Source organism: Eptatretus burgeri, chromosome 13 (genome assembly GCF_056783735.1).
Source record: "Eptatretus burgeri isolate ZD-2024b chromosome 13, Ebu_testis_v1, whole genome shotgun sequence".
Taxonomy (NCBI): Eukaryota; Metazoa; Chordata; class Myxini; order Myxiniformes; family Myxinidae; genus Eptatretus; species Eptatretus burgeri.
In genome coordinates, this window is record NC_140973.1 from 79,334,565 (window position 1) to 79,360,296 (window position 25,732).

The window sequence follows — 25,732 nt, forward strand, 5'->3', positions numbered from 1 at the left end:
TAGAGTGAGGAAGATAGGGTGCGAGTCAGTGGTCGCTCTAAAAAGAGCGGTTCTTCAGGCTTTGCCCGCACTGATAACTCTAATGCACCCACAGTAGACGAATCAGAAAAGAGAGAAAGAAAATGTGAGGATCAGAGCTACCAATCATCTGTGATTGCTGATTTCACTTCTCGCTCCCCGGACTGCTTGGCGCTTGGTCCGCTTCCTTAGCATTCCATTCCATTTCTTGTGGCAGCAAGCATCCAAGAACTGTGTAATGATTACTCCATCTCGCTGCAACCACCACTAACTCTCGCTCCAGTGGATGTCCTAATTCTCTCCAGCAGAAAAGCTCGTTCCAGTGACCAGTGTCTACACTTAAGGGCCTGGGGGGGTGGAGTTTGGAGGGATCTAGGATGAATCCCCACTTTTTTGGGATCCAATCTCAACTTTTTAGTGGTTCCTGGATGCACAGGTCATGTGCTGCCCTCTTTCCTCCAAGAATGGCATGCCCATTGGTCTAGGTGCGCATGGTGACGTCACCCTCCCCACGAGGTTGCTGGGCTGCAGCCGCGTTCAGCTGTCCAACTACTGCATCATGCCTATCGGCTCCCGGTGCAACATGGGGCCAATGTGCAGCGATCCCCATCTGTCACTTGAACACCCGTGAAGGGTGCAGATGGCTTGCTGGATCGCAGGATGGTTCCCGCTGTAAGAGGAACGTGAGGGAACGGCAAGCGCAAACTTGCACTTGGTGTAAAAGGCTCTCTTTGCAATAGTGTCAAGTTTTGGTATGACCATGGTCCAAAGGTGTCCATGAGAAAGGTGAGATGATGGTCCCAATGTGTAGGAAGGCAGTTGGTAGTGATGAGACATATGAGGTTGTTAAGGTTGTGGAGTCAAATGTACTTTGGGTGATAGCGATGTGGATTATGGTAGAAGTCTGGGTCGGCAAGCTTGAATGGTGGTGTTTTGAATGAAAATAATGTCCGGTGTGTATCTGAAGCAGTCAGGGTGGTTATCCTTGGCATTGTGGGAGAATTGTGGTGAAGATGACAGTTTGGATGTGGTGGAAATAGCAGTTTGGGTGTGGTGTGCAGATTCAAACAGGTTGTGGCCGCATGTGCAAATTAGGCTGCTCTCGGCGTGTGCTGGTCATGTGAGGAGAGTTTCGTGTTTAGAGGAGAAAATGGGGAAGAATGGGGAAAAACCGAACTTATCCCTCACAACACATATTCACTTTGTCACAACATGAGGGAAGAACCCTATCTGGAACAAATAATCAGAAAATGACTACGTCAGGAACCGCTATACGTGGTGTGTCATTGCCTTGGGGGTCTCGGTTCCCAGAACTGTCACAATACTTTCTGGGAGAACTCACAAATATTATTTTACAATTGTTTTTTTTTTTTAAACAGAGTCAAGACTCATGGTAGAGCCAGAACACAGAATGGATCAGGACACAACACAACAAAAAGACCAATAGAAAGAGAAAGGGGCAATGTCAATAGCAGGGTTGAGGGAGGAAATCGATAGAGACGGATTAACAAGGGATGCAGGTAATGATGAGGGGTAGGGGAGAATGCAAGGGGTGGAAAACATCTTCATAATGTTACCTAATTTCCTGCATCTTCATCAGATTATCTCTTTGGCCTCAGCCATGCCTCGCCAATAACTTTGCAACTGAATCATGATCAGATCTGCATTCGCTGAAAATAATTAATTGACTAGTTCTGAAGGTGACATCTCAATCAGCAGGAGCTCCAATCCAAAGAGGGAGAGTAAACAATGTGCAATAAAAATAATTGGTTTCTATAAAGTAGGCATTACTATTATTACTGCAAAGGACCCCAGATCAGGAAGAAGATGAAGGTGGTGTCCTGCACTCAAAACTTGTTTAAAATACATTCATCTAATGGATGGTGATAGGTGGTGAAAACAAGGGTCTTCATAGAATATATATATATATATATATATATATATATATATATATATATATATATATATATATATATGTGTATATATTTTTTTTAAACAGTTCAAAAAAAAAGAAAAAGATGTCAGGATGGTTTTATGTGTTCTTAAAAGGCATGGGGATGGGCCAGGCATCTTCCTGGGGGATGGCCAGATGGAGGTTCCTGCGGAAAGTGGACGCAGCGACGCGCTGCTCCGGCACATGCTCCCATACCTACCTACTTGATTTACACAAAATACCCCATAATGGAAAAGTGAAAGCATCTTTTTAGAAATGTTTACAAATTAATTAAAAAGTAAAAGCTGAAATGTCTTGCCTCAATAAATATTCAACCCCTCTGCTATGACACACCAAATTGAGCTCAGGTGCATCCAATTTCCTTTGATCATCCTTGAGATGTCTCCACAACCTGATTGGAGTCCACCTGTGGCCAATTCAATTGATTGGACATGATTTAGAAAGAAACACACCTTTCTATATAAGGTTCCACAGTTTGCAGTGCACGTCAGAGCAGAAACTTGACCATGAAGTCCAAGGAACTGTATGTAGAACAACGAGATAGACTTGTGAGGAGGCATCAATCTGAGGAAGGGTATAAAACAATTTCTAGAGTGGTGAAAGTTTCCAAGAGCACAGTGAATTCCATCATTAGGAAGTGGAAAGAATATGGAATTACCCAGACTCGTCCTGGAGGTTCTTGGTCACTCCCTGACCAATGTCCTTCTTGCCCAGTTGCTCAGTTTGCTCAAACAGGAAACTGAGCAACTGGGCAAGAAGGACCTTGGTCAGGGAGGTGACCAAGAACCTAATGACCACTCTGACAGAACTACAGAGTTCCTTGGCTTAGAAGAGAAAACAATCTCTGCAGCACTTCACAAATCTAGACTTTAGGGAAGAGTGACCAGCAGAAGCTACTCTTGAGAAAAAGGTCTGGAGTTTGCAAAAAGGCACTGAATAAAATACTCTGAATAAAAGGCAAAGGCAAAAATTTCAGGCGTGAAAGGTTCTGAGAGCACGAGGCAAAAGATTCTGTGGTCTGATGAGATGAAAATTGAACTCTTTGGCCTGAGTGTGAAGCACGGCATCTGGCAGAAACCGAGCACAGCTCATCACCCATCTAACACCATCCCCACCATTAAGTATGGTGGTGGCAGCATCATGCTATATATATGGGGATGCTTTTCATTGGCAGAGACTGGAAGACTTGTAAAGCTAGTGGGAACAATGAATGGAGCCAAATGCAGGCAAATCCTTGAGGAGAACCTGCTTCAGAGTGCAACAGACCTTCTACTGCGGTGAAGATTTATGTTTCAACAGGACAACCTCAAGCATACAGCCAAATCAATAATAGAATGGCTTCAGAACAAGAATGTGAAAGTCCTTGAGTGGCCAGCCAAAGCCCAGACTTAAATCCCATTGAGAATCTGGGGAAAGACTTGAAGATTGCTGTTCACCGATGCCCCCCCCCCCTCCTCCATTCGACCTGACAGAGTTTGAGCAAATCTGCAAGGAAGAATGGGAGAAAATCCCCAAAACCAGATGTGCAAAGCTGGTGCAGACATACCCAAGAAGACTCGAAGCTGTAATCACTGTCAAAGGCGCTTCTCCAAAGTATTGACTCAGGGGCTTGAATAGTTATTGACACAAGACATTTAAACTTTTCATTTTTAATAATTAGTATAAAATTCTAAAAACATGTTTTCCCTTTGTCATAATGGGATATTTTGTGTGGATCAGTGACAAAAAATTAAATTTTATCCATTTTAAATACAGGCTGTAACACAACAAAATGTTGCAAAAGTCGAGGGGTGTGAATAATTTCTGAAGGCACTGTAGATAACTAGCAAAGATACCTGGCATTGCTGTGCAACATTGGTTCCCTCCTCCTACCCCTTCCTCCTCCCACCCCATCCCCTCCCTCATCCCACCCCACCCCTCCCTCCAGACCCACCCCACCCCTTCCCCCCTTTCCTCATCCCACCCTTTCCTCATCCCACCCTTTCACCTGTCTCCTCCTGCTCACACCCTCTCTCCAGACTCCCACCCCACCACTTACCCTCCTACCTCCTACCGCACCCCCTCCCTCCGTACTACCACCCTACCCCTTCCGCTCCTGCCTCCACCCTTTCCCTCCCTCCTTCCCTCCCACCTCAACCCTTCCCCTCCCGAAAATGTTGGGCTTTTTGTAAAGCAATACATATATATATATATATATATATATATATATATATATATATATATATATATATATATATATATATATATATATATATATATATGAACCTCCCCTCGGAGATCATTGCGACAGGTGGTGATGGCTCGTGTGTTTATCAGTTCTGAATTGTGAGAAAGTGAATGTTTAAGACCCCTAGTGAGGTGCATCGTCGTAAAAAAAATTATTCCTGTAAATTTTGGTGCATTTACCCTTGAGAGCTCAGAGGAGTAGCGTCACAAACAAACAAACAAACAAACAAACAAACAAACAGACGTCTCATTCGCTTTTGTATGGAAGATTATCTTACGTCTGGCACCATTGGTTGTTGGACTGTACACAATAGTGTATTCCACCATTAACCACACCTGTCTTTAAAAGTTGTTTTTTTTGTTGTCGCCACTGTTGGACTGTATGTAATATTACACCATTAATCACACCCATTTAGGTATGATTGGCCCGTGTCACCACGGCCTCACCCCACAAGGTTGACCGACAAACGTGATTCCGCCCACCCGAGTTTCCCTTCGTATTACTATGCATAGTAACATAGTTTTGCTTACTTTTTGTGGAATTCTTTCAAGTTGTGAAAGTTTTGAGGAGTCATGGACCTTCCCACTACAAAATGCAGTAGATTCCTGTTTAAACCAAGTCCTGAGCTTAAACCAATTTTAAGGTAGGCTATCTGAAAATAAGAATAAGAAGGATAATTACAAATGGGCAAACGGTCGGTCTGTTAATTGTAGTTCAGCGATGTTGTCCAAAAGTTTCATGATTGTTATTGAATGTGAAATCCTTCACAAATGGCTGGTAGCTACTTTATATGTTGATAAGTTTGTATATTGGTAGATTTTTTTTTTTTTGACGATTTGTGTAATTTGTCACTTATAGAGTGTCTGTGCCATCCCCACAGAAGAAGTCTAGTGACTTACTGATACAATTTCAATTCAATACCCCAGTGCTATATTGGTGTGTTTACTACGTAAGATTCATTGGGACTCTCTCACCATGTATTGGACTCTGGTATTATATTTTTTGAGCATTATAGTAAGTACAATACATTGGTACTGTGCATAACTGCATTACTGTAGTGTGTAAGACATTCTATGGACTGACATGATGCACTCTGGTCTTGTGTAGTATAATGTGCATGACGTGGTAGTGTTTAACTAGAGGTATGTGAAGTACCGTATTAAAGAGCATTGCTGCACCATTAGAAAAGAGACGTGTTAAACAAGCATTTCCATGTTATACACACACATGCGAGCAACAACCAAGCACACCCGAGTGAAGAAATATATTTGCCATTACCCACGGTTGGACTCACTGCAAATTAGGCATGAACCAATGCCACGCTAATTCATTCGTCTCTAATTTCTGTGCACGTGTGAAAAGATTGATATATACAGTACATATATATATATATATATATATATATATATATATATATATATATATATATATATATATATATATATATATATATATATATATCATACTGTCTCTAATTTATACAACTATGTCAAAATGTCTTCTGCTTTCTGTAATTACCTGATACCATCTCCTTTATACAATAATGACTGATATGATCTCCTTTGTCCAATATCTACCTGGTACTGCCTCATTCAGGCTTCTTACAGGTAAAACGATACCTACTACTGTTTACTTCATTCATGAAACTGTACAATGCTGTGTTCTGTTTTACTGTAACTTGATACCATCTTTACTTTGTAACTACCTAACAGTGTTACCCTCGATACCGTCTCTGTGATGGTGTCCTCCATATTATGGTCCTCATGTGATATCATCTTCTTGATGCTCTCCCCATGTCTCCAGCTGCTCCGCAGTTTCCACCAGTACCTGCTTCGGAACTCACTAATGTCATCATGTTCGGGTTCCTGGATAAGAAAAGGAAAGGTAAATTTTACAGCACTTTCTCCTTCGCCTTGAGTTGGCGTACTCTTGAGTTGTAATTTTCAGACAATACACGAAGTACGCGCTCTGGTCCAAGTGGTCTAAAACTCGAAATGGTCAAGGGTCTAAGCTGTCTAATCAGTCTGAAGGGTGTATGGTATGGAAATGGTGTTGAGGTCTAATCGGTCGAAAGGGACTTAAGGGGTGTAAAGGTGAAAGGTTCTAGGGGTCTAAAGGGTATAAAAGGTCAAAATGGTAATGGGATCTAAAGGTGTTTAAAGGTTCTTGTTGGTCTTAAGGGTGTTTGGAGTATTTGTGGGTCATTAGGCTTTTGGGGGTCTTAAGGGTCTTGGGAGTCTTGAAGGACATTAAGTGTCTTGGGGATCTTCTGGGGTGTTTACGATCGTAAGGTTCTTGGGGATCTTAATGGTCTTGGGGGCCTTAAGGTTGTTTTTTCTTCTTCAAGGGCCTTAAAGTTTTAGAGTGTCATAGGGGTCTATAGGGTCTGAAGGGGTCTAAAGGATGTTTAACAGCATCGGAAGGGTCTCAAGGGTCTTCAAAGGTTTAAGCAGTCTAAGCAGTCTAAAGGGTTGAAAGGTTTAAAATGTGAATTCCAATAGTAATTAATTAATAGATGTACGTGTCGTCAAGGTGTAACTGACATTCAAAAAGTAACTGGAAAGCATCTGAAAATATAAAGCCTGTTCATATCATTCTTTAAAATTAAGGCCAATTGGAAGGAAATTGAAGATATAAAGTGATGGTGACCTTTGATCTTTTGACCAAATTATTAATTTGTGTTCTCCATATTCTCATAATAAAGCTTTGTTGAAAATTTGATGAAAAAATCTCAAATTGTATAAACATTTTGGCCTGGACACACACGCACGCACACACACACACACACACACACACACACACACACACACACACACACACACACACACACACACACACACACACACACACACACACACACACACACACACACACACACACACACACACACGATAAAAGTGATTGCAGTCTCCGGCTGCTCAGGGGACGGGGAGTAATTAAGAGACATCTTCACGGATGACTTCAAAGACCATTGTTTTCGTTTTTACTGCACAGAATATAGATTCTTGAGCCAGAAGTTTGTATTTGTTTTGTAGTAAATGTAATAGAATAAAGTTTGTCACGACCAATAACACCCTTTTACCCAACAACCGACCTTCCTCCACTGGCTGAAAACCCACAACTTTCATTGGTTTCCTTTGATGAATGAAGGGGATAAGATTGGGGAAAAAGAGAAACATGAGCCCCAAATCCAGGATATATATACATGTATAGATATATATATATATATATATATATATGTGTATATATATATATATATATATATATATATATATATATATATATATATATATATATATATATATATATATATATACAGTAGACTAGGCGTAAGTCGGCAGCGTGTAACTCGTCACTTCGCGTAATTCGGCAGCGTCAAAAAGTCCCGAATTTATCTCATGTTAAATCCCTTTGAATAAAGGGTCATCCCTCCGTAAGTCGTCATATCTAAGTCGTCACTTCGTCTAAGTCGTCAGATGTTGTCCGTTCCCGCGTAATGGAAACTCAAGTAAATGACCACTCCTAACTCGTCACACAGAACTGCTGCCTCGTGAGAAGCCCGATTTCATGGAATCGTGATGCTCGCTCATTGGTTTACACCGTCAGTGATAGGCTATTTATAACTGCGTACACACGTTGATCGCACTGCAGGCAGGACAATGGCGACTTAGCGTAAGCTTACAACTAAAACCTACCAAGAAAAATACGACATTATCCAGTTTTGCGAGGCAAACCACTGATGAAGAAAACAGCCATAGCTGAGAAGTTGGACATCAAACGGCAGACATTGAACGATATCTTGAAGAATAAGGGCAAGATATTTGGACAAGTGGAGAAGATCACGAGGTCAGTGGTAAGTGTGAAACGCGTGAAATGGGTGTCCTTTGAAGATGTCGATGACGCGCTCATCATCTGGTTTCGGCAAATGTCGGCTCAGCCAAATATTCGGTTGGACGGTGAAATGTTGCTGCTGAAGGCACGTAAATTCGCTGCGGACCTCGGGAATGATGATGCCGAGACCTTGCCGATGTACTGGATAGACAGATTCAAAGTGAGGAGGGGAATTGGCAAGGTCAAGAGATGCGGCGAATCAGGCAGCGTGGATTCGCCGATACTGTCTGGATGTGATGCGCTGATACTGTCTTTTGGTGGAGGATTGCCCAGACAACATCATGGAATACAACGACCGGTTTGAGTCCTTTCTCATGTACCAGATGCCCAAGAGTTTGAGGCAGTCAAACATAATGGATTACTTCGCGAAGGAGTAAAGGATCGATCGAGCTTCATGTTGAAGTCCGATCATGGTTTTATATTGGCTTGTTTTGTACATTACCGCACTCACTCACACATAGGCATTGAGTGCTAATCATCACCACGATGACTGTGTGTCATGTAATTTGTCACCATACCATCACCGATGGTATATGAGTTGTCTTACAGTTGTTCATTCTCTTTACTTTTGATAAACTGATTCATGAATTCTATCTTTGCTTGATCACTTTCCAACTCACCAATGAACCCCCACCTATGCCCCGAGGATTGTGTTTTCCTTTTGGTACAATAGCCGGCTCTCACACATATGTGTCCAGGCCACGCGCGACTTCATCCTTCACCCCACAGTCATCATGAATGTTCGCATATGCGTAAGTCGTCACATTTCTGAGTCGTCACTTTTTTCTCGGTCCCGATGATGACGACTTACGCCTAGTCTACTGTATATATATATATATCCATCCATCCACTGGGACCATACTCTGTGCAGAGCGTTGGTGCTGCCGAAGCAGTCTCCTTGGCTATTGGGCACAATCCTGGACGGGTCGCCACTCCGACACAGGATACCAGCATGCTGGCACTCATTTTGCCGACCTCGGAAGGATGACAGGCAGAGTCAACCCCACCTGGTATTAATTCAACAGCCGAGTGGGATTTGAACTCAGGATACTCGGATCCTAAGCCCACCACCCTAACCATTAAGCCAACACCAGGCATATATATATATATATATATATATATATATATATATATATATATATATATATATATATATATATATATATATATATATATATATATATATATATATATATATATTCATCATCATACAATTTGAAAGCCTTTATCCCTGAGCAGGGTCAGCTTTTTGTGGGCTCCAATCATGGTACCCTTTCTTGTGGCAATGTTTTTATGACCGGATGCCCTTCCTGACGCCAACCCTTTCATCACCTTCGACCCTGCATGGATAATTAACAGTATACTGGTGCTCATTTCGCCTACCGTCAAAAGGATGACAGGCTGAGTCAACCCCCCTGATGCTAACTCAGCAGCCAACAGGGCTTGAACTCAGGATCCCAAGCCACCACCTTAACCACTGAGCCACCACCTTAATGGTAAGTGCTATGCTCTTAAGCCACCACCTTAACCACCTTAACTGAGCCACCACCACTGATCCCAAGCCACCACCTTAACCCTCCAGAGCCCCAGGGGTCATCGGTTTTCGTTCACCCAGAACATTTTGTGGGCTCTAGAGGGTTAACCAATATATATATATATATATATATATATATATATATATATATATATATATATATATATATATATATATATATATATATATATATGTAAGTAGGGTAAGAATACTGATTCTGGCTCACTTTTCCCCATGTAAATGAATGGGGGATTTTCAGCGATTTATATTTTTTTCCCTAAAAATAAACCCCCTTTTTATCCCAAGGTATATTTATTTGTCTCCCCTTTTAACTTGGAGGTTGAACCTCATTGAATTGAACACCTGGGGGTTGAACAGCTCACTCATTGAACCTATAAAGATTTGTTCATTCTCAAATTCCTTCAATAGTTTAATTTTCTTTGCACAATAATCCCCATCTAAAATATTGACAAACAAAACATTTGAATCTTTATATTTTTTAAGATACCCCTTTTGTGCCATTACGAAATGATAAACTTCTCTTAATGCTCTTGTTTGACCACCTCCTGAGCCACAGGTTATTTTTTGTTAAGCCCCGCCCACTTTTCTTTAAGCCCCGCCCACTTTTGTTAAGCCCCGCCCACTTTTCATAAGGTAATTTTTCTAAGCCACGCCCACTTTTCCTAAGCTCCGCCCACTTTTGCTAAGCTCCGCCCACTTTTCATAAGGTATTTTTTCTAAGCCACGCCCACTTTTCCTAAGCTCCGCCCACTTTTGCTAAGCTCCGCCCACTTTTCATAAGGTATTTTTTTCTAAGCCACGCCCACTTTTCCTAAGCCCCACCCACTTTTGCTAAGCTCCGCCCACTTTTCATAAGGTATTTTTCTAAGCCACGCCCACTTTTCCTAAGCCCCGCCCACTTTTGCTAAGCTCCGCCCACTTTTCATGAGGTATTTTTTCTAAGCCCCGCCCACTTTTCCTAAGCCCCGCCCACTTTTGCTAAGCTCCGCCCACTTTTCATAAGGTATTTTTTCTAAGCCACGCCCACTTTTCCTAAGCTCCGCCTACTTTTGCTAAGCCCCGCCCACTCTTACATCATTTCCAGTTCATCTCTGACTCACAAAGAAATCACTAGAAAATTACAGGATGTTATGGTTTTGAAAAATTTCCCAATGAAGGCTTGCCTAGGCTTGCCCAGGGAATTTCCAAAGGAAACCACACCCACCAGTCTTTCTCTATAAAAGCTTCAAACCCAGGCTCCATTTTAAACATTTGTTCTTGCTGGCAATGGTGTTCTGTGTGCTTGTCTCAAACTCTCTGTCTTCTATGGAACTAAACCTTCAAGTTGATGAACTGGATTCAAACCTCTTATCTATTGAGGTAAGATTTTTTATTTTCCTATTTTCAAACTTTGATTGAAGCATACTCATTTAATAATTAAATAACTTAATTAATACATTATTATTTTCTCTCACAGGAAATTGTATCTGAAAATACTGCTTTTGCTACAACTTGGGGGGAAATTGTTGGCTTGGTTGAAGACCTTGAGTGGGATGACTTTGGTGTTCCTTGGAACTCTCTGTCTTCTATGGAACTAAACCTTCAAGTTGATGAACTGGATTCAAACCTCTTATCTATTGAGGTAAGATTTTTTATTTTCCTATTTTCAAACTTTGATTGAAGCATACTCATTTAATAATTAAATAACTTAATTAATACATTATTATTTTCTCTCACAGGAAATTGTGTCTGAAATACGAAATGAAAATACTGCTTTTGCTACAACTTGTGGGAAAATTGATGGCTTGGTTGAAGACCTTATGAGCGACCAAGACCCACAGAACGAGTTCGTCCTTGATGACCCAACCAAAGAGTTATACCTTGGAGACCAGCAAAATCCTGAAAAAGAGTTTTACAGCAATAGTACTTATTGTGAGTTATCAAGACAATACCCACTGAACAAGTTATACCTTGATGAGCCAGAATACAAGTTTTACCTTGGAGACTCACAAATTTTGAAAAAATCAAGAAATGAGTTCTGCCTTGATGGTTTAAATAACTACCTTGGAGACTCAGGAAAAGGGTTCTGCCAAGATGGTTCTAAATATGGGGCCTACCTTGGAGACTCACAAATTTTGAAAAAATCAGTAAATGAGTTCTGCCTTGATGGTTTAAATAACTACCTTGGAGACTCAGGAAAAGGGTTCTGCCAAGATGGTTCTAAATATGGGGCCTACCTTGGAGACTCACAAATTTTGAAAAAATCAGTAAATGAGTTCTGCCTTGATGGTTTAAATAACTACCTTGGAGACTCAGGAAAAGGGTTCTGCCAAGATGGTTCTAAATATGGGGCCTACCTTGGAGACTCACAAATTTTGAAAAAATCAGTAAATGAGTTCTGCCTTGATGGTTTAAATAACTACCTTGGAGACTCAGGAAAAGGGTTCTGCCAAGATGGTTCTAAATATGGGGCCTACCTTGGAGACTCACAAATTTTGAAAAAATCAGTAAATGAGTTCTGCCTTGATGGTTTAAATAACTACCTTGGAGACTCAGGAAAAGGGTTCTGCCAAGATGGTTCTAAATATGGGTCCTACCTTGGAGACTCACAAATTTTGAAAAAATCAGTAAATGAGTTATCCTTAAGAGACTTTGTAAGTTGGTTTTACTTTGAATACTTGAAATGTGGGTTCTGGATTGATAACTCACAATGTGATACATATCTTGGAAACTCAACGGGAATGTGGTTATACCTTGAAGACTTGGAAAGTTGGGTTTATGTTGGACACTTGAAACTTTTTTGGGGGCTTTTATTTATTTATTTATTTATTTATTATTATTATTATTATTTTGTTTATTTATATTTTGGAGACTTTTGGAGTTGCTATCACTCTTTGGGATCTAAACCTATCGATGTAGTTCTTTGTCGGATGGTGCTTGATGGGAGCAAGATCAAGAAAGTTCTGGGAAGAAAGTGCAGGCTTACTCCCCCTTTCTACGTCATCAAACCTGAAAGCCTTAAAAGACAGAATTGGAAGAAGAAAAAAAAAACGTAAAAATATATATATATATAGGTGGAAATCTCATTTTGAAAAAGACATTGTGTTGGGCGAGGATTGAGTTGGGGTTGAGATTTTGAATGTGAGGGTTGGGGTTGAGATTTTGAATGTGAGGGTTGGGACACACACACATACACATCAACAAACAAAAGTTAAGCCTTGACTATTCAGTTGAGGATTCTGTGTTTGGGGTTCACAGATCTAAGAACGTCCCCCTTGACACACATTATATACTGTTATACACCTCGGACTTGGCCCTCGAGTGTCCACAACGGTGTATAGTAGGAGGGAGTGAAGCGCCAACCTATTGCTCCCATTGCACACACACACACAAACAAAAGTTAAGCCTTGACTATTCAGTTGAGGATTCTGTGTTTGGGGTTCACAGATCTAAGAACGTCCCCCTTGACACACATTATATACTGTAATACACCTCGGACTTGTCCCTCTAGTGTCCACAAAGGTGTATTATATGCTTAGTTTTGTCTTTTGTAATTCCTGTGAATAAAATGAACCTAAAATCTCTTCCCCTTCCAAATCATATATTTTATAAGTCCAAGGAACTGTATCTATTACATCAACAATTTTAAAAAGTTCTTTCGTCCATCGTTCAGTAAAACCCTTTTCAAAATGAGATTTCCACCTATATATTCTTACGATATCACCAACTTTGAACTTAGGTTTTCTGACATTAATCTCTTTTTCATATTTTAATTTTGTAAATGTTTCTGATGGCTTCATATTCGTTGACGTGTGAATCGTGTCATTATACTTATCCACAATATCCTGAATAAAAGATAACCATTGTTGTGAACCGAGTTGTGTGAATTTTTTATATAGTCTCTCTTTTAAGGTACGATTAAAACGTTCAACAACAACTGCCTTCCCTTCATTAAAGGTACTGTATAATGTAATACTGTTATTTTTTAAAAAATTCATAAATGTCTTGTTATAAAACTCTCTACCCTCATCAGTCCACAATTTCTTAGGTTTTCTCTTACTTTTATTAAATATCTGTTGAAAAGCTAACATAAGAGTATTACCTGTTTTGTTTTTAAAGGGACAACCCACGCATATCTACTCCTCAAATCAATAACGGTTAAAGCATACTTGTACCCCTTATCATTATTGAGTTCAATCAAATCAGCAGACCAGATATAATCAACTTCCTTGGAATAAACTTTCCTTCTCTGAAACTTTGTGAATATTGGTTTATGTAATTCATCAGCTAATTGCTCTTCAGTCTTAATGGCATCATTAGAGCCTATAAGTTTTTTGAATTTCCAAGTCCAAGTTTCAATTTAGCACTAATCATCTTCTTCACGATGAACCTATCAACTTTTTCTCTCAAGGTTGGATTTTGTATCAGAGACAAATTATATAACATTTCTCTATCGGCTTCATGCTTTTCTTCCAACGTTGTGGTATTCCCATAATCAATATCGTGTCTCATGCACACTTCATCAACTCTATTGATTGGTTTACTCCAGGATTTAGGATTGTCTGCCTCATCTAATCTTTTATCCAAGTTTGTGCCTGGACCACAGAAAGAATACCCTGGAAGATGTAATTCCCCTGGTATTCCAGTAGTTGTAAATTTACTTCCTGATAAAAACTTTTGTATATCTCCTCCGAGTTTGTGTTTGGAGATAAATTGATTTTTTTGAACCACACACCGAACATATACCTTTTTGTATAACCCTGTTATTTTTACTTTTAATATATGAAATATTTTTAGTATTAGTTTTCTTTTTACATTTGAGACAATAACTCATTTATTTATGAGAAAAATTTCTGCAGAGTGCAAAAACCTTTTAGTTTCCAACATGCACATTTGAATCTTAATTTTTAAAACATAAAGAATCCTTAGAAATGCCTTCACTCTCTCCTCCATTTATTTAAGAAAAAACTTGAATTAAAATACATGTCTTCTCGATGTCGATAGTCTTGTCGAAAGTATTGTAAATAGACTTTTAATTCTTTGTATTCCTCCCTGGTGAGATAAGTTAATTTCTTTAATACCTCTATTCTTTTTGAATCTCACTGGTTTCCATATTTTGATATTTATTCATTCTCTCTCTTTCCTCCCTCTCTCTCTTCTCTCTTTCCTCCTTCTCTCTCTCCTCCTCCTCCTTTTCCTCCTCTTCCCTCTCTTCTTCAACTCCTTCCTCATCCCTTACTATACTTGAATCGTTTACACCCCATAGAATATTATACATATATTCATCAGGATTTCTTGTTATTCCTGTATCCAAAATAATTTTTTACAACAGGATACCAATAAAATTTCTTTTGAATTTCTAAAAGAGCCTTACCTTTTCTTAACCTTATAATTTTTTCATTATTTAACATTCTAATTAAATCTAAAGTTGTCGGTTTATCAACATCAGCATAATGCCAATCTTTTATTGAAAATACCTCATTCTTATGTTGTAGAACATATTTATTAAAATACCGAATACCCTTTTCTTGAAGGTATGCTTGAACACAGAAATGATAATTTTCTTGAAGCCTTCTTGCTGTCATTTATGTATTAGAAATATATGTTAGAATAATATTATGGCACGAAACACCTCCCCATCTTCCCATAGTTAAATCATTTTGTATTTCCTTACTTATTATATATAATCCTGTTTTTCTGTTTTCATGAGATAAACAAGGGCAAAACCATTATTATATTTACCCTTATTAAATTCTTTTATTTGTTGTTTACTAATCGTGGCTCCACAAAACTCATTCTCGATACCAAGTGGATAATATTCTTCCTTACGAGACTGATTTAATTGTTCCAGGTCTTCGAGGTTAATTTTAAATGACCAATTATACCCTAAATCATTCATATCATACCCCCATTGTTCTATTCTCATACAAACGATACGCCCTTCTTTATAAAAATTTATTTTAATTCGAACTGTGAATTCTGTATGACCTGGAGATAATATCAACACTTCTGTATCTTTAGAATACACAGCCGTTTTATTTAAGTATATATATTGTGATAAATCGCTTAATCTCACCAAGTCATTCGCGTCAGTCGGGCTTGGATAATTTTTTAATTTATAAACATTTTTCATGTTAATATTTTTGTTTATATTATATTTATGTCGTTCAGCCTGTGCCTTTGTGTAATAATTTGATAAATCAATATCCAGTTCTTGAGATACACCAAAGATAGAACCATCTTTACCAACATAAGTCATTTATATTAGATTAAAAATAATATCATAAAATTTTTTATTTTTGTTGAGTTGAAATAACACATATAGACATAATTGACCACAACACTTGGAATTTAATTCTTGGACTTGAAATGTTTGATAAACACCATTCTGTAAGAATTTTATGACTTCAACAGGTGGTGGAAGACCAAAACTATCAAAATAATATTTGTCTTGACTATTAAAAATACAAACCCAATGAGAACCGTTCCCATCATTATCTTCTAAGTTCATAATAATATTCTTTGTATGTTTCGACACATTTGTTAATTCATCTCTCATACAAATAACCACATTATGAATTTTTAATTTCTTACAATATTTGGCAAGTTGTAAATTTGATGTTGTATTCTTTCCAAATTCTTTCAACCACTCATCAATGCTCATTTATTTATTAGAAAGATATAATCCATTACCTCTTTTCGTTAATTTTACACCTGCTTGTGCTATAGAAGAAAGCATATCTCCAACTAACAATCTCGCTTTATCAGGCAGACCTTCAAGTTTTTCAGCAAAATCTACAATTACACCACTTCCACTAATTTGTTTCTCCAACTCTTTGTTATGTCTTTCCAATTCTTTTTGAGCCTGGAGTTGAGCCTTCCTTTCGTTGGCAGTTTTGACCGCTGTTGAAATACCACCCGTCAATGCTCCAACCGCACTTAAACCAGCAAATAAAGGAATTAGAAATGGGAGAAATCCTCCACTCGTCTCTCTTATTGAATATTTTTTCAACATTGGTTTTGTCATTTTAATTTTAAGTGAGTCAGTGTCATTCAAGATTTTAACCTGTTCTCTTGTGAGCAAAACATCAATTCTTACTGCTCCTTTTCTCTGAATTGTATTAACGTTAATCATACAAGGCTTTTGATTTTGAACACAAGATGATAGTTTATGAAGATTGATTTGATTAACATATACCCCAGTTGGTACTTTGCCACTCATTTATTTAACAAAAAATTATGTGAGACTAATCATCACACCATTATCTGTATTAATCTGCAATTCTGTTTCTTCCAAAAGCAAACAATATGTATCAACTTCTTCACTCTCTCCTCTTTCAATGTATAGGGAAGTATCCACTCGATTAGACTTTATAGTTTCTTTTTGAGCGCTCAGGTCAAACGTATAGATTGTATACAAACTTTTAAATGCTGTCATATCCAAAATAGGTTCTTTATTTCCATTACTTTCACACACCTTTTGGTAAGACTTGTATGCTTCAGCAAAATCATTTTTTCCCAATTAATTTCCAATCTATCTCGTGGATAAAATGTTCCATCTAGAGAAACGCGAAGTTGTTTCACCTTAGCATTATCACTCAATGCATTATTCTTATCAGTCGCAGTATCACCATCTGGCTTTTTAAAAATCATCCACAGATATCGTGGCTTTCCTTCCAGAACACCCAAATTCCACGTGTAAGTAGTTTGATTGAGTTTAACGTGTTGACATCTTCTTTTGAGGTATGATACACTGAGTGGTTTTTTTGAGTTAAGTCTTCGATTCAACATCTCTTCTGTTTTAAGATTAGGAGTATATTCACTGATATACCAACTCATCTCCTCAATTACAAATTTATTCTGATCACCAAAAGCATTACCAACACCAAAAAGCAATCTATTTTCATTATCATTCCTTTGTAGTTGAAATCTAATTTTAAGACCATACAGAACTTTATCATAATCACAAAATCCAAATATACCTTTAAGAGGAACTGCCACAGTAAAACTATTTTCTGCTTTTGTATCATCATTATACATTCCTTTCCTTTGAATATATCCAGGGTCTGTGTTTGTTCCCGTTGACATATCAGGAATAAAACCTTCGACAGACCCCTTTCCCATTCTATCACTGAATGTATAGAGTGTAAATTTCATCATTTCAGATACAGCAGAGACATAATCAACCGCTTCAACTTCTTGTGTTCCAATATACAATCGCACACTATCAAACATTTTCCAGAAGAAATCATTTACAAGTGTAGCGTTTGTGTTATTCCCAGCCTTAGTGAATTTAAATTTACACAACAAGAAACTTTCGGAGAGATTCAAATAGGTTTGTTGATTATTTATTTCAAAACTTTTTGTACCATTTGTATTCCAGTCTGTTCCAGTTATTGCATTTACCTTGAAGTAATCTTCTTTTTTAGTGGAGTTTGAGATAATAATAGTATCATCCAAATCATAGATACTATCAATTGCTTCCATACTTGTATTTATTTAGGAAAAAAGATGTTAAAACTTTTGAAACCCTGATCCAAGTATTTGAATTATTTTCTGTCGTTCTTGGGGGGACAACTGAGTTTTACCTTTCTTAATTTCTTTTATTGCTTGTAATTTATGAGATTCTTTCTGAGCATCTTTTATACTCTTTACAGCACCTGCTACATTTCTCACAGCAGAAGCAGTTGAACCAATTAGGTCTTTATGTTTAAGAATAGTTGAACCAATACCCATGAGAGTATCAATTATCCCATCTCCTCTAAATTGATGTCCAACACCCCTTTGTCTCTTAGGTTTATAGTATCCTCTACCAAGATACATACCTTCACCCTTGTAGTACGGGGAAAGGAACATCCCATCCCCTGTAATTATTTTATATTTTCCCAACTCGTGCTTCCTCACAATAACCATCGTATTTATTTATTGAAAAACTTCACGTAGGTGAATTCTGATGGATATAACTTCTCCATTAAAAGAAATCACACGATTATCTTGGTCGGTTATCCTAAAATTTACTCTGTGTATGGTTTTTCCTGACACAGGTAGATAAACCAAATTTTTAGGCTCCATATTGAATTTATAACCAATTGGGGTTGAGTATGCGCTGAATGAAAATATTGTATTTGTTTTTAATCCATCATTATAAGCACCATCAATCAAATCACAGTGAATTAACACCGAATTTATTCCTGAGGATATTTGAATGACATTATCACTGTAAAACGTCCCATTAGTTTCAATCTTTTTTGAGGAGAAACCTAATAACTCTCTAAATGAATTATCAATTGTGAAATCAACCTTGTAGTTATTTTTAACTTTAATCGTTGATTTTGAAGTATGTTTTTGAATGTTTATAACAATATTTTTTGGTTCATCACCCTGTTCTTTCATAAGACGAGCAATTTCGGAAGATATTTGAGAAATCTCGTATGCTCCGGGTGAGACTGTTATCGTTTTGTATCCACTTCCCGGATTATAACTAAACTTGTCATTTTTCTCGGTTATATTAAATAAGGTATTATAAGTCTCCATGGACAATAAAGATGCCTCATATTCTTTTGTTGTGTCAAGTTGTAGTGGGTATGGGAATGAAGATGTGTGGTCGCTTGTTGTGAAATTAAAACTCAGGATTGTGCTTCTCATCTTATTTAATATGAGTTAAAATGTCTTTATATTGAGATTTATTAATTATTTTCATGTTCATCAACTGGTCTAAAATGGCTGATGCTTCATTAAAACAATTGTTATTTCCAGCCTTCTTACTGCCGAACAACAATAACAGTCTATTAACTAATTGCGATGGGTCATTTGGAAGAAAACTAATACCTGAACCAAGGATACTTAAAGCCTGAATAATGTGTTTCTCCTTCTCATTCTTCCTACTTTTACCAGAAAGAATAACCTTATAATTTAGAGTGTTTAGCAAATCAATATATACTCTATCATCATTATTTTCCATATCCAATGGTTTATCAATATACTTTGATTCATCCCTCACAGTTGAACCTTGTCTTCCATCTTTTGTGAGAAGAAACATTAATCTCGGAGTTAGTTTAACAGGGGTTGAGCAGAACTTAAGAACCTTAATTCATCATTAAATATCAATACCTTTTCTTGAACAAGATGAAATATTGCTGGTTGTTCTGTTGGAATGAGTCCTGCTTTGGTTTTTGAATCCGCTGAATATTCATTGTTTTGAACAGCATTCACAATATAATCAGGGGTTGATTAATCTCTTCCAGTTGTTGAAATAAACCTTCATCATCATATTCTAATTCTCCTAAATGCTCTAATTCTTCCTCCGTCATTTGACTGAAATCTTTTAACATTTGAAGCTTTCTAGGAGTATATTCTACTGTGGGAACTGTGGAAACATCTTTCATTTTTTCTTGGGAAGTTTTTAAAAGTGGTTTAAAAAATTTCTCTTGTTTTTTTTCAAATGCTTCTTCGCCCGTTAGTTTCTGTCTGCGTTTCTTCTTTATGTCTTCCTGTTGTTTTACAACTTTTGAAACCAACTCTTGATGTTCCTTAAATCTTCTTGCTCTTTCTTTTGTATCCATTTATTTATTGTAAAATATCATTTAATGAATTGTAAAGATCAACAGGGAAATTTTCCTTTTCTTCATCATTCAAGTAGATGTGTTCAAATAAATCCTTTTCTTTAAATATTTCATCAAATTCTTTATTAACATTAATGCGAGTTGTAATTTCTTCTTCACTAATCCTTGCATCTCTGCTTTTCATACGTTTGTGTTGAGTTTCTTCATCAACATCAAAACCGAATGATAAAATCTTCACTCCGCTCAGATATTTAATAATTTGTCTCGTTCCTTCTGGATTAGTTTCTAATATCCCAACACCACCAGATTTTAGTTTCTTTAACTCACTCTTACAATGTGAATATTTTGTTGTACCAAGAGAAACCTCCTCAAATATTTGTCCTTCATTCCTCAATCGCATATGTTCCTCCACTGAAATATAGTGATAATCTTCACCTTTTACTTCTCCAGGTCTTATTGCTCTAGTTGTTGTTGATACAATGCGTATCACGGGGTGTTTTTAAGTAAATTTACAATATTCTCATTTGTACTACACAAGAACCTTGATTTATGAAAGTTTTTTCCAGAAGCAGATTTACCCACAAGATTTATAATAATAGTTGTCATTTATATATGTAATTGTTTATAAAACAAAAAATATATCCCTTAATATCTCATCTTGTTTCACAACAATATATTTATATTTTTCAGTCGTGTGCTTCATATAATCCTCAAATTTCTTTTTACTACATAATGTAGAACAATTATCTCTCCAAAAATTATTGATATCTATTGAATTTAACTTGAATAAAATAAAAGTATTAGCATTGTTTCTGATGGAACGACGAGGAAGTTGAAAGTACGATTGACTAAGATAAATACAATTACAAGAAGAATGTCTCCCTCTTGTGTAGTAGCTATCCATTACCGTTTGGTTTCTCTCATTAACACAATCATCAAAGATAACGAGGTTCTTTTTGATTTATCCAAATCTTGGGGAGACGGTATATCATCCGTATTATCACTAAGAATACAAGTTATAAGATTTGATTTCTTTTTACATCTCTGTGTATCACAAAATAGTTGAATTATATCTTCAATGTTATAATCATTTAGGTTTTTTGACGTTTAAATAAACCTATTATATCTTCTTTTTGAAGACCAGCATTAAAACCTTGTGAGAGTAGTTGATACTCTGGTTGAAAACTCGACTTTGTGAAAATTATTAAATTATCATAATCTAAAAAGTTGGGAGTGAGGAGCATTTTTAACAGTAAGCAGGTTTTTCCACATCCACTTGAACCAACTATGAGACATCTTAATGAATTTGGGAGATTTTTATGGTTGTTAAATTTTATCTTATTTTCCCAAATAGGTAAAAAATCATTCATTTATATATTTGAAAAACAGGTTATTTAATTTATTATTAGCTTTTTTAGAAACTCTATATTTTATCCTAAGTTCAGGTTTAATTTCAAGATAATCCATTATTTTATTTATACAATATCTTGTGTTGATATTTCCCTGAAAATTACATCCATGAATAATATACAACAACAATCCTTTGAACATTTCTCTTATACGTTCAGTTTCTTCCCTTGTAAGGAAAGGTGTGTTATCATCCTCATACTTTACATTCATTTCTCTAATCAATCTTGTAAAGTAATTCATTTTTGGTGTAAATCTAAAAGAATTATTTTCCTTTTTATATTTTTTATTATCATTAATTAGAAGATAATCACAGAATATACATTGTTTATAGGCTTTTGACTCTGTGTTTAATCCCCGTCTTTCACACGCAGGACAATTCTCAAATTTGTCATATGGAGAATCAGGAAAGTCTAGCATATTTATAAAGTAAAACTTTACTTAAACTGAAATTCATCTATACTTTCAGTTGTATATTACCATCGATATCGATATACTTTTTTTCATTATCAGATTCAACGACAACATTTTTTATATTAAAGGTAATTTTAAAATTATCGTTAACTACTATTGAACGAAATGTCATTTCACCTGATATATTAACATCCTTTATTTCATCAAGATTTACATCTTTAGGGTTGTTGAAAAAAATACAAATTTCTCCTTGCATATTACAGATGGTCTTATCTTTTCTTTCTAAAGCTTCATCCATAAGGTTTTTGTTCTTTAATACTTTTTCTTGTTTCATTGCTTTTTCTAGTTTTGAATATATTACTAGAAGGAGAGGAGAAACTTTTGTTAGAGATACTTTAATTGATGTTCTACCAGGTATACTAAAAGCCCTTCCACTGAAGGAAATTGAAGAACTCATATTATTTACCATAATAGTTTTTATCCAATAGTTGTTATATTTATCTTTGTTCAATTTTACATCCTTGACATATTTCTCAGTATCTTTAACAGATGAAGAGATTGATTGAAACTTGTCTTTTGTGTCTTGAAACATTGTATTTATTAAGTGAAAAAGTTGGAGGATAAAATGTTTTTAAGCACAGATTCACCTATAAATTAAACGAAATTTTCATCAAGAAAATTTTAGTTCAAGCAAAGTTTTATTCTATAAATATGGTGAATACAACGTACTGCGATGTTTGTAATCACGAATATAAACATTATAGAAAACACCTCCGAACCAACAAACACACATTTAATCTATTTCATCAAATATCTCCTCTTGAGTTGGAAAGAAAACATTGTGATATCTGTTCAAAGGATGTTTTGAAGAGTAGTTATAATCAACATCTTCAATCACAAAAACACAAGAAAAATGAGTTTAAAGTAAAGGGAGACTATTATATTAAAAACACTGATGAGGCATTTAAAGGGCATATAAAAATAAGGATTTTTCAATTTGGAGAACCCGGTCCATCATCAATAGCTGAATCAATTGAAATAGTGAAACCCGATGTTGAAAAATTTATTAAAAAGACATTAAAAGAAATAAAAACTTTAAAGTTTTATATGGGAGTGAAAATGAATATGAAAAGACAAGATGAAGAACAAACTCCTTATATGAGAACAGATCTTCATTTTATAACATCATTTCAAGATTTTTTGAATAGTGGGGTTTATGAAGAACTATCAAGACAAGAGGAGGATGTTGATAATACAGTGGTAGGAAGTGGATTCAATATTAAAAAAATCATCTTTTTAGATATACACATTCTAAAATCAAACCCTCTTAAAGCTTCTTCTTATATTGAATTACCAAAAGAAATAAAACTAAAGAAGGCAGTTGTTAATATTAAGAACAATGATAATAAATGTTTTCTCTGGTCTGTTCTTGCTCACTTACATCCACCAAAATGTAATTCAGAAAGAGTAAAACAATATATGAAATATGAGAATACCTTGGACATTAAAGATTTTAAATTCCCAATGCCACTAACAGATATTCCTAAATTTGAGAAAAAGAATAATCTTTCTATTAATGTATATGGATTAACGGATACAAACAAAGTTCAAATATTAAAAATTTCAAACAACTATAAAAATGAAGAAACACACATTGACCTTTTATATTTTAGTGTTGGAAAGAATTCACATTACACATACATCAATAATTTATCAAGATTAATCTCTTCTCAGGTATTCAGAACAGCAAACAAAATATATCCTTGTAAGCGATGTCTTAATTCATTTCATACAAAAGAACGATTAGAACAACATTCAAAATATTGTAGTAATCATAAATCAGCTGTAATTACAATGCCTAAACCTGGTGAAAAGATTTATTTTGAAGATTATAATAAATCTATCATGCACCCATTTGTGATATACGCTGATTTTGAATGTATCCTTAAAAGATAAATACTGCTTCTCCTAATCCAAAAGAACCATATACAAATAAATATCAAAAACATATTCCTTGTGGTTTTTGTTATTATATCAAATCATCTGTTGGAGAAAAGTATAACAAACTTGAACATTATCGTGGAAAAAATGCTTCACAAGAGTTTGTAAAACAATTAGAAAAGGATTGTATAAGACTCACTAAATTAATGAAAGAAACAAATGAACCGATGAAATTAACCAAAGAAGAAAAATTAGAATTTAGAATGAACAATATCTGTCATATTTGTGAGGGGGAAATTAAGGAGTTTAAAGTTAGAGACCATTGTCATCTTACTGGTAAATATAGAGGTCCCGCTCATTCCTGTTGTAATCTTAATTATAAATTACCTTCTTTTATTCCAGTCTTTCTTCACAACAGCGCCAACTATGATACACATCTATTTATAAATGAACTTTCAAAAACACCAGGGAATATTTCTGCTATAACAAACACAAGTCAAAAGTATATTTCATTTTCAAAAATGATATTCACAAAACCTATAACTCGTATTAGGTTTTTAGATTCTTACAAGTTTATGGGAACACCACTAGCCTACCTCGCATCAAATCTAAGCTCCACAGACTCTTTTCCAAATCTTAATTCATTCTTTCCAAAAGAGGAAATTCTCACTAAAGAGGAAATTCAGATTAAAGATGAAATTCTGATTAAAGAAGGAATTCTTACGAGAGAGGAAATTCAAACAAGGAATGAAATTCAAAGTAAAGAGAAAATTCTTACAAGTAAGGGAATTTATCCTTATGATTATATGGATTCATTTATGAGATTTAAAGAAACACAACTTCCTTCAAAAGAAAGTTTCTATAATAACCTTTATGAAGAAGAGATAAGTGATAAGGAATATAAACACGCACAAGAAATATGGAAAATATTTAAGATAAAGAACCTTGGAGAATATCACGATTTATATCTAAAAACAGATGTTTTATTGTTAGCTGATGTGTTTGAAGCTTTTAGATCACTCTGTCATAATAAAAATTGTTATGGGTTAGATCCTGCCCACTATTTCACAGCTCCTGGTTTAGCTTGGAGTGCAATGTTGAAAATGACAAAACAAGATATAGATTTAATCAGTGATGTGGATATGCTTTTGATGATTGAGAAGTCCAAGAGAGGTGGAATATCACAAGTATGTTCAAAAAGATATGCTAAAGCAAATAATAAATATCTCCCAAATTATGATAGTGAAAAAGATAGTAATTATTTGATGTATTTTGATGCTAATAATTTGTATGGATGGGCAATGTCTCAATCTCTACCTTATGGTAAATTAGAGTGGGTGGAAGAAAAGAATTATGAAAAGGCTTTGATGAATATTGTTATTTCTTCTCAAGAGGAATTGAATGACGAAGAAGAAGGTTATTATTTTGAAGTTGATTTGAGGTACCCGAGTGATCTTCATAATAAGCATAAAGATCTTCCTTTTGCATGTGAGAAAGAAACTCCAAAGAAAGAATGGTTAAGTGATTATCATAAAAGTTTTAATATTAAAGGTAAATCAACAGAAAAGTTATTAACAACATTCTATGATAAAGAGGGATATGTTTTGCATCAGAGAAGCTTAAAACAGTTTTTGAGAGAAGGATTGAGAGTAGCTAAAATTCATAGAGTTTTAAAATTTAAACAAAGTCCTTGGGTGAAAAAGTATATTCAATTCAATACAGATATGAGAGCAAATACAAAAGTAAAATTTGAAGGGGACTTTTATAAATTAATGAATAATGCT

At 35.8% G+C, this 25,732-nt stretch overlaps 2 protein-coding genes across 5 annotated transcripts in view; both read left to right on the plus strand.

Annotated features, from left to right (window-relative positions):
* SKAP2 (src kinase associated phosphoprotein 2) overlaps positions 1-25,732 on the plus strand; it is a 252,492-nt gene that overhangs the window by 144,428 nt on the left and 82,332 nt on the right. For all 4 annotated transcript variants that reach the window (XM_085853307.1, XM_085853304.1, XM_085853306.1 and 1 more), the window contains one exon: positions 6,003-6,083. In XM_085853307.1, the coding sequence (XP_085709433.1) occupies positions 6,003-6,083 (81 nt within the window). The remainder of the gene's footprint in view (positions 1-6,002; positions 6,084-25,732) is intronic.
* LOC147014883 (uncharacterized) lies at positions 9,862-13,333 on the plus strand. Its single transcript, XM_085853300.1, has 3 exons — positions 9,862-11,004; positions 11,102-11,266; positions 11,364-13,333. Exons 1-3 carry the CDS (start codon positions 10,912-10,914, stop codon positions 12,678-12,680), a joined length of 1,575 nt encoding a protein of 524 aa, XP_085709426.1. The 5' UTR covers positions 9,862-10,911; the 3' UTR covers positions 12,681-13,333.